The sequence below is a fragment of the Poeciliopsis prolifica genome, unplaced genomic scaffold (genome assembly GCF_027474105.1).
Source record: "Poeciliopsis prolifica strain line A6 unplaced genomic scaffold, Auburn_PproV2 SCAFFOLD033, whole genome shotgun sequence".
Classification (NCBI taxonomy): Eukaryota; Metazoa; Chordata; class Actinopteri; order Cyprinodontiformes; family Poeciliidae; genus Poeciliopsis; species Poeciliopsis prolifica.
This window is the reverse complement of record NW_026562408.1, coordinates 627,179-643,571: the sequence shown is the minus strand read 5'-3', so window position 1 is coordinate 643,571 and position 16,393 is coordinate 627,179. Positions and strand designations below refer to the sequence as shown.

Here is a 16,393-nt window from a genome sequence, read left to right as displayed (position 1 = left end):
AGAAACAAGATTTAAAACACTTGGTAAGATTTTGTTTTTACAGTGTAGATGCAATTATTAGGCGTGTCTCAATCCAAGTTTTTCACTTCCAATCCAGTATCGTGTCAAACATTTATTACATATTTTGTAAAGGAGTGTAAGGAAAGTTCAGTCAGCCTTTATGACTCAGCCGGGCCGGACTAAATGCTGGAGCGGACTGATTCCATCAGAGATTCAACATGCAGGTCGATATCCGATACTTTATCAATATCAGATTGATACTCCTGGTTATTACAGTTTATTATAACTCCCAGATATGCCAGTTGTGGCGCCCCCTGCAGGTCACTTATTTGACACCTTTAGATAGAAAAAGTTGAAATCTCGTAGCTTTAAACCGATTTGGTTTAAATCGGTTTGTGTTTCAGTTCGTTTGTTCAAGGCAAATGGAAAGTATCTGAATCTGGCTGCAGCAGCGGAGGCTGCTGCGGCGGCAGCTGCTGCAGCCTCTGTGGGAGGCCTTTTGTTTCTGCAGATCTTGTTTTGTAAATCAGGGCGTTCTCACTGGGCAGAGGACCAAATGTCAGTCGGAGTGATGAGGCGCCTCCCATGAAGCTCTGAATCATGTCTGTTAAAACCTGACAGACGTAAATGTGGCGTCCTGGTGTGTCAGGAAGGACATGATCCGGCCTTTCTGTAGCTTATCCACTAAATTTAACTGAACAAGTTGAATATCTTCATCACACGATGGAAGAATGAACCGGAGCAGACAGAGGATTCACGGTCTGAAGTGAAAAACAGCTGCAGAGAAAAACTGAATCAATTATGTCCAACTTCACTTCCCAGAAACATTTTCAGTAACTCATGTCATCGTCCACTTCCTGAAAAACATGCAGTAATTAGTTTCAGACGCGCTGCAGGACACTGACCTGATTTTATCACTAATATTTAAAACTATTGCCGTCTTTTAGGCTGGGAAGGTCGTCCTGACTATTGGAGCAATAATCGATTCTGGGTCAATAAGGTCGTTTTGTTTTGCCCAGCAGGAAAACTACAACTTTTTCTGTCAGACTGGAGTTTCTTCTTAGACCTGACTCAGTTTTTGAGTTTCATTTGTGACTTTCATGCAAATTTATGTTTTAATTATACTAAATGATTTTCAGGAGCTCTCTGAGGCTGCAGTGTGTAACTTTTATAAAAAATGTTAATATTTTTTGAATCCATCTCCATGTCAGACAGTTTGAGACAGAATTTATGGAAAAATCAATCTTCCATGTTTTCTCCCAGTGCCAACTAGAAACAGCCAATCAGAGCCAGGAGGTGGGTCTTAGTGCTGTCAATCACTCTTCTTTTGCTCGTTGCTATGCTACAGCTAGCATCATCTGCTGTAAAGCTAGTTAGCATAGCCACTGATGATGACAGATAAACTGTTTTCCTTTAATGGTAAGCTGTTTCTCCTCCATTAACACATTTAGCACGAGTACATGAGCTTGTTTGACAGTGCTAAGTCCCGCCTCCTGGCTCTGATTGGTTGAATTTGGTTCATTTCTTTAGACAGTAACATTAGCTCTGGAGGAGATCCATCTGCTCACAGAAGACAATGCATCATGGGAAACTAACATATGTAAGACGTTGGCCAGCCAATCAGCGCTCATGTTGCTTTGTGCTAATTGGCTGTAGCTGCAGGAGTGATGCATTTCCTGTTAGGATTGATACCTAACAGTAAATATCTGTATTATTTTTACCGATTTAGATCAGGCTGTTTCTCAGTAATTGATTGTGACTGGCTGAACTGGTCAATGTTTGACCCAGTACTGGTTTAGCTAACTTCCAGATTGACTTGTTTTAACCATGCTGTTTTTAGAGTGTCGCCCAGGTAACGCATCCAGTGACCAATCCTGTTCCTCCAGTTTCCCTGCAGGTTTTAGATATTATATTTACTTCACCTGATCCAAAGGAATTAATCACTCAACTCAGCTTTCAGCATCTATGCACCAAAACTTTGGAACAAACTTCCAGACAACTGTAAAACAGCAGAAACCCTGACTGCTTTTAAATCGCAACTAAAAACACACCTGTTTAGAGTTTCATTTGAAATGTAATATGTAACAATGCATTGTCTGTTGCATGACTTTGTGTTCTTGTGTTTATGATGTAAAGCACTTTGAAATGCCTTGCTGCTGAAATGTGCTGTACAAACAAAATTGATTGATTGATTGATTGATTGATTGTTGTCAATATTATCATCTGTTTCCCAGAACAGTTTAACTGGAAAATGTGATCTGATTATCACCAAGGATGTTTGATTTTAGTTTTATCTGTTTTTTGTTGTTGTTAGTTTATCTTAGAATTCCGCCGATATTTTTCCCATTAATGCGCAGTTTTTGCACCATAACTGTTCCGTTTTCTTCATCGGGTTTGCGGGGATTTCCAGAGAAAAACTCTTCAAATATTTACCAGGTATAAAGCGGCGCTGAACTTTGGCCTGCGTGTGCGCGTGCGCGTCCGCGCCTCGTTTACAGCCGCAATCAGGAAAACTATTGGAGACGTTTTACGACAGTTTGCGCGGTTTGTTTTTGTTGCGAATCACCGCGGTGCGGCGGCGGCGCGGCGCGGTGTGGCATGGTGGCGGTGCGGCGCGGTGCGGCGCGGCGGCGGTGCGGTGCGGCGCGTCTTGCTGCCTGAGGATTTCTGATCAAAGCCAAGAGCTGCAGCTTCAAGCAATGCGCGTGCGCGCCTTAAATAAACGCCGCGCGCCGCCGGTGGTCTGAGGAGTGAACAGCTAAATATTCATATTCACAAAACTTTAATATACCAGATAATCGGAAACGGTGCAGTTTAGACTTTCCTGCTAAATGATGACAAATAAATGAAATGATGAAAATGATCCATTAAACACTGAAAGGCAGAAAATGACAAACATTGAACGAAAAGAAACTTCCTGCTGTTTATGAATAAAATATCAATTAAATTAATGTTTGAAGTAAAAATTAATAGGAAAAAAATTCTAATCTGAGCAACAAGGAAAATAAAAGTTAATTCTTAGGATTAGAAATATTACTCCAATGTTTGATTAAAAGCTTTAATAATAAAGCAAAATATGTTTTATAAACAGTTACGCTCTAATCTATAAATGACATTTTAAATCATTTGTGTTTAATAATTAATTCTGACCATATTTCAGTGTTTTATTAACAGCTGCCTCTGATCCTAATCCCTCAGATTACCTATCAGGTTAAACACTAATATCAGTGTAATGGCAGTAATATAGATAATACAGATATGAGGATTTCTGCAGGTGTCAGAACAGCAGATATGATGTTGACTGAATGAGAGAGCGCTTATGAGACAGATTCTAATCATTTTTACTGATTTATTCAATGCAAACTGCAGGATTTCTGAGCTTTGGTTGATCATAAATGATCAGTTTTTAACTTTCTAATTCCTCCTTCAGTCTCGATGAAAGCGAATCAAATCAGTTTATAGAACATAATTATTTTGAAGTGAAGCTAAATATTTAAATGAACCTTTTCAGTTTCTGTTTTATTCAGACACGTTACATTAAACACCAGAACTTTGGATCATTTTAGAAACAGTTTTACATTAAATCACGTCAGTTAAACATTGTTGGTTTTTTTGAGCAGATAAAATGAGAAGCAGTCGGTGGCAAAAAGCACAAAGAAGCGTTTATAAAATATGTACAATAAAGTCAAGATTTCTTCTTTTTTTTTACCTCTTTAACATCAATTACTGTCATGTTTTGTAATTATTGTAATTAATAATCCCTCTTCAGCGGTTCCGTTCATTTCACCTCCGACATTTTCTGTCTTTTTATTTTTTATGAATTGAAAATTTAATTCAAAAACGAACAACGAGCAAAACTTGTGGCTCCGTTTCGTACCTGTCATTTCCAAATGGATTCTGGGTTTTTGCTCCGTGGGTCATTTTTCTTCTTGTTATTTTTTAGTCGTTTTTTTGGCGCGATGTTCTTTTTCCAGGTACGAAACGGAACCAGCTGCTGATCAATTTCTGCTCATCAGAAACGAAACGGATGAAAAAAATATTCCTGAAAATATCAAATGAAATATTTGGAGTATTTTTATAATTTTTGGTTTTGAATAGTTTAAGTGCGTCGCTACGACATGGAGCCACCAAGCAGCTCCGCCGGTACCGGAACCAGAATCCCAGTTTGTATTTACAGTGAAATATGTACAGTGCAGCAGAAACACGTCTTCATTATTTAGAAAAGGATCCCGGATGTTTCAACCCGCAGCATCCTTTTTTCTCTCAGGGAAAAGTTGAGCGCAGGGATCCGGGTCGGTTCGGGTGCGGGTTCGGGGTGAGATGCGGATCCTGCGGGTCGGTTCGGGGCCCCGCGGCCCGTCAGCTGTTGTACTGGCAGGCGTTGAGGCTGGAGCCGGGGCTCTGCAGGCCGCTGTAGCCGAACGTCGGGTGCTGCTTGGACTTCAGTCTTAGGGTGGCCAGGCTGGAGTTGCACGTGTCCCGGTAAACGCTGTACGGCGAGCCGGGAGGGCCATACGGACACGCGGAGGACGACATGGCCGAGTTGATGCCAGAGGTTCCGATGCCGTTCAGGTTGCTGATGTTGTTGAGGCCCGGGGCCGCCATGCCGGGCACCGCGGAGTGGCCCATGCCGGACGCCATACTCATGGAGGAGATGGAGTTCGGCGCGGAGAACATGGACTGCGAGGTGAGCGGACTCATGGAGTTGAAGAAGGTGAAGTTCTTGGTGGACAGCGGCGCCGGGGCCAGGCCCTTGTTGGTCCAGTTGTTGTAGGTGTAGGTCGGGTACATGTCTTCGTAGGGCTGCATGAGGCCGCTGAACTGCGGCAGGTAGCTGTTCTTGCACAGGTCCATCTGCTGGTTCCGCTCCCGCTTCCTCCACTTGGCCCGGCGGTTCTTGAACCACACCTGGAAGGTAAACACTGCGTCACTACCGCAGGCTGCCAGCCGCACTATTCAGCTCCAGGCTGGTCACTGAGTCACGGTGACAATAATCGGAAAATCCAGATTGGTGTCAAAAACCGAGAGCGAATATAATAAAGATTCATGCAGATTCTATTTATGATGCAGGAAAATCATTTCATGCATTTAGAAACATGTATTCATTTTTTAAATAAAATATCACTTTAGCAAAATTATTTACACCAATAATAATAATAATAATAACAGAAATAATAATAATAACAGAAATAACAATAATAATAATAATAACATAAATAACAATAATTATAATAACAGAAATAACAATAATAATAATAATAAATAATAATAACAATAATAATAATACAAATAATAATTACTCTGATAATAATAATGATTTTATTATTATTATCAGCTCGTCTGTTTTTCTTCCTCATCGTGGGTTTTTCACGGAGCTGTTTTTACTCCCGTGGGTCCGTGAACGTTACATGAATCATTAAACTCATTTTATCTGTTTTTTAGTGTAAAGCTCTTCATTAAATATAATATATGAATGTGCGCCGAACATTTTTAAATCGCTTTGCAATAATTTATTTCTGAACATAAAACAATAAACAATTTATTGGTTAATATTTCTGCGTCTGAATTAATTTAATACATAAATACTGAAGTTATGCTACATCATTTTAATGCTTATTTTCTGGACAGCAAAACCTCCAATAAAATATAATTTGTCAATTAAAAAACACAAAATAATTTTTTGTAAATGAAACTACAGAATCTGATCGCATCAAATAAAGTTCAAAATCTAATCATATAAAATCAAAATCAGTTTCGATAAAAAGACGCAGTTTGACCCGTTTGCGCCATTTGACTTTAATGTGAAACTCCTGCGGAGTCACTGCGTTTATATGATCCGCGCGTCAGAATAAAACCAGCAGCTGGGGCCGAACCGGACCGGACCGGACCGGACCGGACCGAGCCGCCAGTCTGCGGAATCGTTTTTAACTCATAACTGAAACAGTAAGTGGATCCGTCCCGTGAAGAGGATTCATAACATAAATCATTTGCAGAAGCTGCTGCAAAAAAATGAAGGAGAAAAATCAAAGCGACCGGAAGCGATTAGAATAAATTCATTTGATTTTTCTGATCTGCAATAATTCAAAATGTCCCGTTTAACAGAAATATGCTTTATTTTTTATAAAGTGCACGACAGAAAACTGCAGCTGGTGCTCCAAACCCAACGGAACCGGAACATTCCAGAACCGACTCTTCATTTCCACAGAAAGTTTCACGTGGCTGCGCGGGAAAACGGCCCAAAGTCCCGCCAGAACCGAACGATGAAAAAAGATGAAGAGGAAATATTTCATGTTCTGGTGTCGTTCAGTTTGTGATTAAACGGAGCAAAGATCCGAACTGGACCTGATGCAGGTCCAAACAAGCTGGATGTTTCCTGATGTTTATCAATTTTTGGATGTTGATCAGGAAAATTATTGAAATAATTCGCCTTTGATCCGAAACATTTGAAATGAATTTCGATCCGAAAAACTAAAATCTTTCAAACTCATGAAGGTCAAACTGTTTGACCCGGAATGTAAATCCTAAAGTTCACTGCTGCCGTCATAAAATCAGACATTGTGATTTCAAATCGATCGGACTGATTAGTGAAATGTGGACGCGGTTGTCCTACCCGAACCCTGGCCTCGGTCAGGTTGGTCCAGACGGCGATCTCCTCCCTGGTGCTCATGTCCGGGTACCGGTTCCTCTGGAACGTGGCCTCCAGCTCCTGCAGCTGCTGGCTGGTGAAGTGAGTCCGCTGCCGCCGCTGCTTCTTCTTCTTCGGGTCGTCGGCGCTGCCGTCATCGCTGCGCTGCTCCGCGCTGCGCTCCTTGTCTGCGGGAACAGAAAGCGGCGGTGCGGTGAGGACGCGCGGCGCTGCGGCGCTGCGGTTCTGCTCCAACGTTTCACACGCGGATTCAGTTTCCAGGTTGCAAAACAGCGAAAGGTTTGAAGGAGCAGCGCGCAGAGCCTGAGGCCAGACATTTGCAAGTATTTTCATAAAACTTAGACAGAGAAAGAAAAGCAAAGATTCGCACATTTCCAAGCGGAACCAAAAGCCGCATGTTCACCTTTAACCTGTGAATATTTCGCTGCATTTCACATTGATGCTATTTATGGTTTATTTTTTGGCTCCGCACATTTTCCGTGACCCAGTCCGGGATCCCGCCCGCTGATTGGCTCAGGCAGCGCAAAACCGGACCAGAACAGATCTGGGTTCTGCTGGCGCGTAAATGAACGTCCCGCTGCGGGTTTCTCTGCTTTCTGCGCAGCAACATGATTTGCGCTCAGTGAAAGTCTGGATCCGTCCGGCGGTATCTACCTGCCAGCTCTGCGTCTGACGACTCGCTGCTGGAGTTCTCCAGAACCCGTCCGGCCTCCGCTGGTCTCTGTAAATGAAACGCGGCGGCCACGTCACGGGGCGGCGCGGCTCTCACGGCCTCCGAGATTCTGTCCAAATTCATGCCACCTTAAAGAGAAGGATGCGGACAGTGAGAACCTGGAGAGTCCAGCGGCTGCGACACGGAGCTCCAGAACCACACCGGAACATGAGCGGCGCGTTTCCACCACAGGTTCGGATTCCCCAAAACCCACAAAGTTCCTGTAGAGGTGAAGCGACGCGAGGCATCAGGCAGCGGTTCGGCTCGGCTCGGCTCGGTTCGGTCCGGTCTGCAGCAGCGCCGCTGTGCTGTGCGCTCTGACCGACTCGGGGCTCCGACTGTCAGGCAGCAGATCCTCCTCCTGCCGCTCGGAACCTCCCAGGCCGACAGTCCAACCCACCGAACCTGCGGCACCACACCGGGGCTATGACGTCACGGTGACCCGACCGACCGATGTCCCGCTGATGTAAAAGTCCAAACGGCTCGGCTTGTTGGAAAACATTGATGAGAATCTGGCAGCAGATTCGGTTCGGTTTGATTTGGGCTCCAATAGAAACTTTATGGATTAAAAAGGGGGCGTGGTCAAAACGGATCAGTTTTATAAAGCGGCGCCTTTAATAACAAATAATCAATAAATCAAACTTGTTGCTTCTCTTGTCACAAGTTCATAAATATTTCATGTTGGTATTATTAATATTTCTGCGGTGGATTCAGGAGCCGCGTTGTGTTATTCATGTTTGCTGCGCTCCTTAACACACACACACACACACACACACACACACACACACACACATTCTGGTCTATGTGTGTGAGCTGGATAAAGATTTTCTGCCTCATTGTGTTGGACAAACGATGAGCTGATGGATGAAACATGAATGATCAGAAAACCTGCTGTGATTCTGACAGCTGCTGATTATCTAAACAACTGACACACACACACACACACACCACACACACACACACACACACACACACACACACACACACACAGCTGCTTCTCTCTCACCTTTAGATCTCTACACAGAAAAACAGCGAAACGCTAACATCAATTTTTCATCTCCGTATTTTAAATGACGATTTTATTTTAATCAAATTATACTGAAGGAAACTAGAAGCCAAAACTAAAACATGGAAAACATGTCAGCCAGTTTTCATTTTGTTGGTTTACATGTTGAAGTGAATGAAGTTGTATAGAAAATTATAATTACTGTCTAAATGAGTGAGAAAGTACAATTACTGAGCAACTTTTGAATAAATCTTTTTTACAGTGCTGAACTTTTGACTTCACTCATTTTATCATAAAGTATTTCTGCATTTTCTTCCCAGTGAATGTAAGTCAAACATGTTTTAACCAGAAACTCAAACCTGTTAAAGGTTCTGAAGTTTCGGTTGAAATAATATTTTTATTTTGGCAAACTTTATGTTTCGGTTTCTTATATGAATTTATGTCATTTTCTTCCTTATACCAAAATTTCTACTTAACTTTATATTTTGGTTTGTCTGATGAGGTAACTAGCATGATGCTAAACATTAGCATCATGATAGTTAGCATCAAGCTCGTTAGCATCATGCTAAAAGATTTGTTCTCTTCAAAACTAAAATCTGCCCAGAATCAATAGAGACGAATAAAGTTATCTAAAATATGAAAGTAGATGAATTCCTGATAGTCGTTTAAAGTTTTTCTTGCTGCTTTCTGTGAATACGCCGCTGCTGTTGGGCCCCCTACTGGCCTGGCTGTCCTAACCAGCAGCTCATATCATTTGTCTTCCTACTTAATCTATTTTAAAAAAACTCCTATTTTATAAAGTTTAAATGTTAAAGTTTTACACATTCAACACAACCTTTATTTTACAGCATATAGAAAATTTCACAATAATCAAACATTTGTTTCCAGAATCTGAAAGTTTTCAGGTTTTATGCAAAATGTGAATGTTTGTTCTAGAGTTCAGATAAAATCCAACTGATTAATCCATATTATTTCAGAGAAAAATAAATTTATTTTGATTCTAGTTTATTTTGTCAAATGGAACAAAGAAGAAATATATTTCTAAAACGTTTCACTCATTGAAATTATATACATCTTTCCTTTTGAATATCAACATTATCATTTTCATTTTGCACAATTAAAACTAATGAAGAAGAATATAATCAGTGAAACCTGACTTGTAGTTGCTGAGTTTGCTTATGCATCAGGCCGGCTTTCTGTTCAAAATAACCAAAGTAGAAAAAACTTTTTTTTCACTTTAGACTCTTTAAAGTTTATGAAATGAGTCTATTTTCAGCATATTCTTTATGTAAAGATTCTAAAGATTCTCTATTTCTGGTTCATGAGTCTTCAATTCATTTCATTTTCTACACTCACTGACATGAACAAACTCATTTGTCTGAAGAAATCTGGAGGTCAAAGGTCAAGTCTTTCCTACTGCGGTTCGAACATTTCAACAAAGACGGGAACGTTGGTGTCCAGGAAAAATGACATTTTCAGTGTTTATTTCAGCTAAATTAATAAAAGACTTTCCAGCATTTAATATCTGTAATAATTCTGAGCAGAGAGTCTGACGGTCACTCTGGACTCTGGACTCTGGACTCTGGTCTCTAGTCTCTGGTCTCTGGACTCTGGTCTCTAGTCTCTGGACTCTGGTCTCTGGTCTCTAGTCTCTGGTCTCTGGTTTCTGGTCTCTAGTCTCTAGTCTCTGGTCTCTGGTCTCTGGTCTCTGGACTCTGGTCTCTGGTCTCTAGTCTCTGGTCTCTGGTCTCTGGTCTCTGGTCTCTAGTCTCTGGTCTGGTCTCTGGACTCTAGTCTCTAGTCTCTGGACTCTGGTCTCTAGTCTCTAGTCTCTGGTTTCTGGACTCTAGTTTCTGGTCTCTAGTCTCCGGACTCTGGTCTCTGGTCTCTGGTCTCTAGTCTCTGGTTTCTGGACTCTGGTCTCTGGTCTCTAGTCTCTGGTCTCTGGTCTCTGGTCTCTAGTCTCTGGTCTCTGGTCTCTAGTCTCTGGTCTCTGGTCTCTGGTCTCTGGTCTCTAGTCTCTGGACTCTGGTCTCTGGTCTCTGGTCTCTAGTCTCTGGTCTCTGGTCTCTGGTCTCTGGTCTCTAGTCTCTGGTCTCTGGTCTCTGGTCTCTGGTCTCTGGTCTCTGGTCTCTGGTCTCTAGTCTCTGGTCTCTGGTCTCTGGTCTCTGGTCTCTGGTCTCTGGTCTCTGGTTTCTGGACTCTAGTCTCTGGACTCTGGTCTCTGGTCTCTGGTCTCTGGTTTCTGGACTCTGGTCTCTGGTCTCTAGTCTCTGGTCTCTGGTCTCTGGTCTCTAGTCTCTGGTCTCTGGTCTCTGGTCTCTGGTTTCTGGTCTCTGGTTTCTGGTTTCTGGACTCTAGTCTCTGGACTCTGGTCTCTGGTTTCTGGTCTCTGGTCTCTAGTCTCTGGACTCTGGTTTCTGGTCTCTGGTCTCTGGTCTCTGGTCTCTGGTCTCTAGTCTCTGGTCTCTGGTCTCTAGTCTCTGGTCTCTGGTCTCTAGTCTCTGGTCTCTGGTCTCTGGTCTCTGGTCTCTGGTCTCTGGTCTCTGGTTTCTGGTCTCTAGTCTCTGGACTCTGGTCTCTAGTCTCTGGTCTCTAGTCTCTACTCTCTGGTTTCTGGTCTCTAGTCTCTGGACTCTGGTCTCTGGTCTCTGGTCTCTGGTCTCTGGTCTCTGGTCTCTGGTCTCTGGTTTCTGGTCTCTGGTCTCTGGTCTCTGGTCTCTGGTCTCTGGTCTCTGGTTTCTGGTCTCTAGTCTCTAGTCTCTGGTCTCTGGTCTCTGGACTCTGGACTCTGGTCGTTTTGGGTTTTCAGCAGCAGGTCGTCTTTGTCTTCGGTTGGTTTTGGTTTTTGATCAAATGTTCAGGCGAGTCGAAGCGAACGGAGCGACTTCCTCCTGTTTGCTCAATTCTGTGTTTGGTCAGTTTGACCGAAAGCAGAGCCGGCCAGAGTCACAATGGATCCGCGCCGCGCCCCATCAGGAGCCATTGCTTTGAAGCAGAGGGTCACAGGTTTGTGTTGGTGGTATTTAGTTTTAGCTTCAGTTTAATTCTTTTACTCTGAAAAATAATCATTTAAAATAATTTGATCAATTTTGTTTAAAATGGCGAAGCTTTCATTCAGACACTCGGCGATAAACCACTGAACTCCAGGAACTCCGGTGGATCAGCGACCCGGTGGATCAGCGACCCGGTGGATCAGTGGATCAGCGGCCCGGTGGATCAGCGACCCGGTGGATCAACGACCCGGTGGATCAGTGGATCAGCGGATCAGTGGATCAGTGGATCAGCGGATCAGAAACACTTTGTTACGTGAACCGGAGCGAAGGTTTAGTCGCCGCGAGTTAGAGTGACACGTTTCCACGGTAACGGAGCGTTTAACCCGGATCTGTTTTCAGGTTTTACTTCAGAAAAAAAACTTTAATACCAAAACAATGTTTAATGAAAGTGATAAATTCAAACATGCACTGTAAAACACAAACCAACTTCATTAATATTGATGGAAAAGTTCGAGTTCCTCTGCAGATTATTTCACTTAATAAAACATTTAATAATCTGCATGTTGAACTCGAAGCTTTTCATCAATATTAATGAAACTCTCAGTTGTTGCTGAAAGTTTCCTGTTAGTTTAGTTTATTTTCAGATATTTATTAAGATATTTGCTCCATTCATCCAAACTCCTCGGTACGTTTTCGTGTTTTTGCAGTGTAACAGGCCAAGTCACAGGCTGAACTTGTATTAAAACTGTAATTTTAATTTGCATCATCTGTAAATCTGGAGCGTTTGGATGTTGGAGTGGATCAGCGACCCGGTGGATCAGCGACCCGGTGGATCAGCGACCCGGTGGATCAGCGACCCGGTGGATCAGCGACCCGGTGGATCAGCGACCCGGTGGATCAGCGACCCGGTGGATCAGCGACCCGGTGGATCAGCGACCCGGTGGATCAGCGCTGCGGTTTTCTGGCTCGGCTTCGTTCTGCGGCTGATCGATGGCGGTTATCTAAATACTCCAGCCTCCATCTCGCCTTCGTCCTTCTCCTGCACTTCTGCGTGTGATGGATGAGTTAAAAAGCCTTTCCATCCGGCTGACGGGTTAAAGGTCCAGCAGCAGCGCAAACATTCATACTGTTTTCTGTCTGCTGTCCACGATGTAAAAATAAAGTGTGTGAGCCTCATTAATCACAAAGCGAACACTCGGAGGGAATAAAAGTGCAGTTTTTTCCCCTGCAGCTGGAAAACAAAGCAGATTGAAAGCGAGACCAGCAGCGGAGATGTAACCGGAGCCGCCGGTAACTGGAGAAGCGCCGGGCAGATTATCGCCCTGGTGACGGTTCCCCTGCGTGGGCCGAGGCCCGTTTGACCTCCGACTCTGACATCCAAACAGCGCTAAAGAACAACGGCTAATGAGCAGAAAAACACAGAAATCCCCTCTGATGGAGCCGATAAAATCATTCAGAAGCAGCAGAGCAACGAGCGAGCCGGCCTGAGGCATACGCAGAGCCGGCCTGAGGCATACGCAGAGCCGGCCTGAGGCATACGCAGAGCCGGCCTGAGGCATACGCAGAGCCGGCCTGAGGCATACGCAGAGCCGGCCTGAGGCATACGAAGAGCTTTCACAAGAAAACTGCAGAAAACTAAACTCTGTCAGATCTTCTTCATGTTTAAAATCGATTTGAACGTTACAATTTATGGGGAAAGTTTTATAAAATCTGAACTTTATTACATCATAAACATTTCCATCAGCAGTGGAAACACGAGACGTTTGTTTTCTGAAATGTTCTCTGCAGAGCAGCCGTAATTTTATTAGAAATAAAAACATTCACTTTTACTGGAACATTTGAGGCTAAAAATCTCTCAAAGAATATTTTAAATCTATAAAATCTATAAGAATTGTTCATTCATTTTTCTGAAAGGCAGTAAATTTTTAAATCTAAAATACATATAAACTTCAAATGTTTTAGATTTTTGTGTATTTTCCAGATAATATTGCATGTTTTCTGCAGAACAGTAAAACGCTTCTCCAGAAAAACCTAGAAATAATTTTCACTTCTCCAGCTGATGACTGTGGGCAGAGCCGGCCCGAGGTATAAGCGAGCTAAACGTTGCTTTGGTTCTTCCAGGCCAGCAGGGGGCCCCCAAGGTTGCCCACATTTTATCACAGCGTCTCTGTGCTTTGTGTTAAAGTTGATCCACTTCTTAAAATCAAAAATATTCAGAGGTTTCAAGCAGTAAAACCAGTAAAGTCAGAAATTAATTATATTGTTTGTGTTTCATATTTTTGGCAGCTTGCAGATAAATCTACATAAACAATCATTTTTTGTGTTTTTTTCTGTCATTTTAGTTTAACTTTGAAACTAAAACCTGTCCTGGTTTGTAGTTTTATTGTTTCTGTGAGCAAAACAGCAGCTGCTCATTTATTAAATATGTTTTATCATAAATCTAATTGTTTTATCTAAATGTGTCTCATTTAGATAAAACATCAAATCTATTTTTCTTTTCATCTGCAGGTAAAAGCAGAAATCTGCTTCAGCTAAAAATCATTTCATTTTTACTTCTTGATGTTTGAAACGGGATTATGAAGCCGCGCATCACGTGACTCCTGATTTTATCATAATAATAGTTATTATTATTTTATTATAATAATTATTATTACTATTATTTTATTACAATAATAGTAATAATTATTATTATTGCGATTATTTCATTATATTATTATTATTAATATTATTATCATCATTATTTTATTATTATTATTATTTTATTATTATTATTATTATTATTATTATCATCATCATCTGATTTTTTTTCAAATCATTTCTCGCTCATTTCGCTCCAGTCATTAATGATCGATCAGGAAAAAACGCCGCGCAGCTTCAAATGTCAAATTAAAGTGAATTAAATGATGTTTTTATTTTTCTCCATAATGTTTGAAACAATAAAAGTGAAATAAGTCGCTGTGTGAATCTGACGGGACCAGCAGAACCAGAACCAAAATGTTTTATAATTTCACTCAATTATTTAGAAATGAAACCAAACGTTAAACCTTTATGATTACAGTTAGTAAACATTTTTATTATAGATTTTGAAATGTTTCAGTAAAAATTTATGAGTTAATTCCGTCACTTTTCGCGCTCCTTTATTTGCACATGAACATTTGATAATTCCGCACATCTGCGCGTTTCAGTCCTGAAGCATAAACTGCGACTGAACTATAAGTTTTCATAAAAGGAGATTTATGTGAAGTGAATCCGCTCACACAGATGAAGATGTTGGTTCTGGTTCTGGTTCTGGTTCTGGTTCTTACCTGAGTCTCCGCATGGAATCACGTTCTTGGACAAATTCAGCTCCATTCCAGATCCCTGCGCAAAAAAGCACATATTTTATTAAACATATTCAACCTGAACGGCCTGCAGCTTTCTGGATCACACACACACACACACACACACACACACACACACACACACACACACACACACACACACACACACACACACACACACACACACACACACACACACAGTGTGTGTAAATCTCTCTCTTTCCCTTCAGCCGAGCAGAAACTCAACAGAAATATTAAATGTTTCCTTGATTTTCCGCACAGCCGTAAAATTGCGCCTTTTTTGCGCCATAAGCTTTTATCATTAAAATCGTGCAGCTTCATGAACTCTCTCTTTCTGCGCAGTTGGTCTCATGATGTTCCCAGTGACTCACCAGTTGGTTCCCAGTAGAGAGAAGAGCTGAAGGGAGAATCCTGCCCGCGTCCCATGCAGGTGTTCAGTAAATCCAACAAAGTGCGGTCCGTGCGTGGGGCTGCGTGACGCTGCGTCCGCGGTGACCGCCGCTGTGTTTCCTCCGCGCTGCGCTGCGTCGCTTTTCTCCTCCCGCGCTGCGCTGCACGCCTCGCCGTGACGTCACCACGCCCCCGTCACCTTCCTCATCCTCCTGCAGCTTCTTCACTCTTCATCCCGACAAACAGGGTTCGGGTTAAAACCATGGAACTGGGGTTCGGGTTCGGGTTAAAACCATGGAACTGGGGTTCGGGTTCGGGTTAAAACCATGGAACTGGGGTTCGGGTTCGGGTTCGGGTTAAAACCATGGAACTGGGGTTCGGTTCGGGTTAAAACCATGGAACTGCCATCAGACACTAAACTAAACAGCAAAATATTTTCACAGCTTTTGATTTTTTATTTATTCTGAATGAACTTCAGGCAGCTGGTATTTTATGTACTTATTGTTTTTAAAATTCTATTTGTTTTTGTTATTTTTATACTTTCTGATGCTTCTATATCACATTTCTTTCTGTTTTAACATTATTTTATATTTTCTGTTATTGTCGAATCTTCTGTCCTCTTATTATACTTTATGTTTAATTTATTCTCTTTCATATTTTTATGTTTACTGCTCAGATTTATATTAAATTTTTTTTACATTTTCTCAAATATTATAGCAGAAATTTATGTAAGCATGAAATAACTGACAAATGTTATATTTCCATGTAACATAAAAAATAAATGCTTTACTCCCAGATTTATTAATAACTGGGTGAATTTTAACAAATGTGCAACAATAAGAATCAAGACTTTGTGTTTTTAATTATTAACCAAACAGATAATTGTTTGATTATTGTTAAGAAAAAAAATGTGTTTCTTTTTTTTGCAGAGTGAACAGTTTGGTTTTTCAAATTTAAATTTGCTTCCTTTTCAATTATTGGTTCATAATTTAAATTTGACTGCTCTTACTTTTGAAAATGAATCAGATAAATACCAGAGGAAATGATTTATGTTTTCTAAAAGAAGAAAAGGTTGAGAACAAAACAGGTTTTCTATTTTCCTTTTAGCAGGAACACCGGAACAGAGCGGCAGGATGACCGGGGTCAAAGGTGAGCGAGCCATCAGCTCAGTCATTAATAACTCAAATAAAATGAAATATGTGAGAATGGTTTCTTTTAAAAGATAAAATCTAAAAGCTGAATCATGTTTTAGCCCAGACATTTAAATATTTAAATGACCTTTAAATATTCAAAGTTGATTTT

At 41.6% G+C, this 16,393-nt stretch overlaps 1 protein-coding gene across 4 annotated transcripts; it reads right to left on the bottom strand.

Annotated features, from left to right (window-relative positions):
• Positions 1-3,777: 3,777 nt before the first annotated feature.
• On the bottom strand, positions 3,778-15,187 carry LOC129373615 (pituitary homeobox 1-like). Of its 4 annotated transcripts, XM_055051636.1 has the most exons (5): positions 15,073-15,187; positions 14,666-14,720; positions 7,301-7,447; positions 6,611-6,813; positions 3,778-4,908 (listed from the first exon to the last, which is right to left on the bottom strand). In XM_055051636.1, exons 2-5 carry the CDS (start codon positions 14,709-14,711, stop codon positions 4,360-4,362), a joined length of 945 nt encoding a protein of 314 aa, XP_054907611.1. In that variant the 5' UTR covers positions 14,712-14,720; positions 15,073-15,187; the 3' UTR covers positions 3,778-4,359. The 4 variants fall into 4 exon arrangements, with proteins under 4 accessions (XP_054907611.1, XP_054907614.1, XP_054907612.1 ...); XM_055051639.1 differs by lacking the exon at positions 7,301-7,447; XM_055051637.1 differs by lacking the exons at positions 14,666-14,720; positions 15,073-15,187 and adding an exon at positions 7,573-7,921.
• Between the last annotated feature and the right edge of the window lie 1,206 nt (positions 15,188-16,393).

Bases quoted from the DNA above. Each gene is read 5' to 3' on its own strand.
- LOC129373615 (XM_055051636.1), bottom strand. From the start codon at position 14,711: ATGGAGCTGAATTTGTCCAAGAACGTGATTCCATGCGGAGACTCAG. The intron at 7,448-14,665 runs GTAAGAACCAGA...CTTCTCTTTAAG, and splicing joins GATTCCATGCGGAGACTCAG to GTGGCATGAATTTGGACAGA. The intron at 4,909-6,610 runs GTAGGACAACCG...TTTACCTTCCAG, and splicing joins TGACCGAGGCCAGGGTTCGG to GTGTGGTTCAAGAACCGCCG.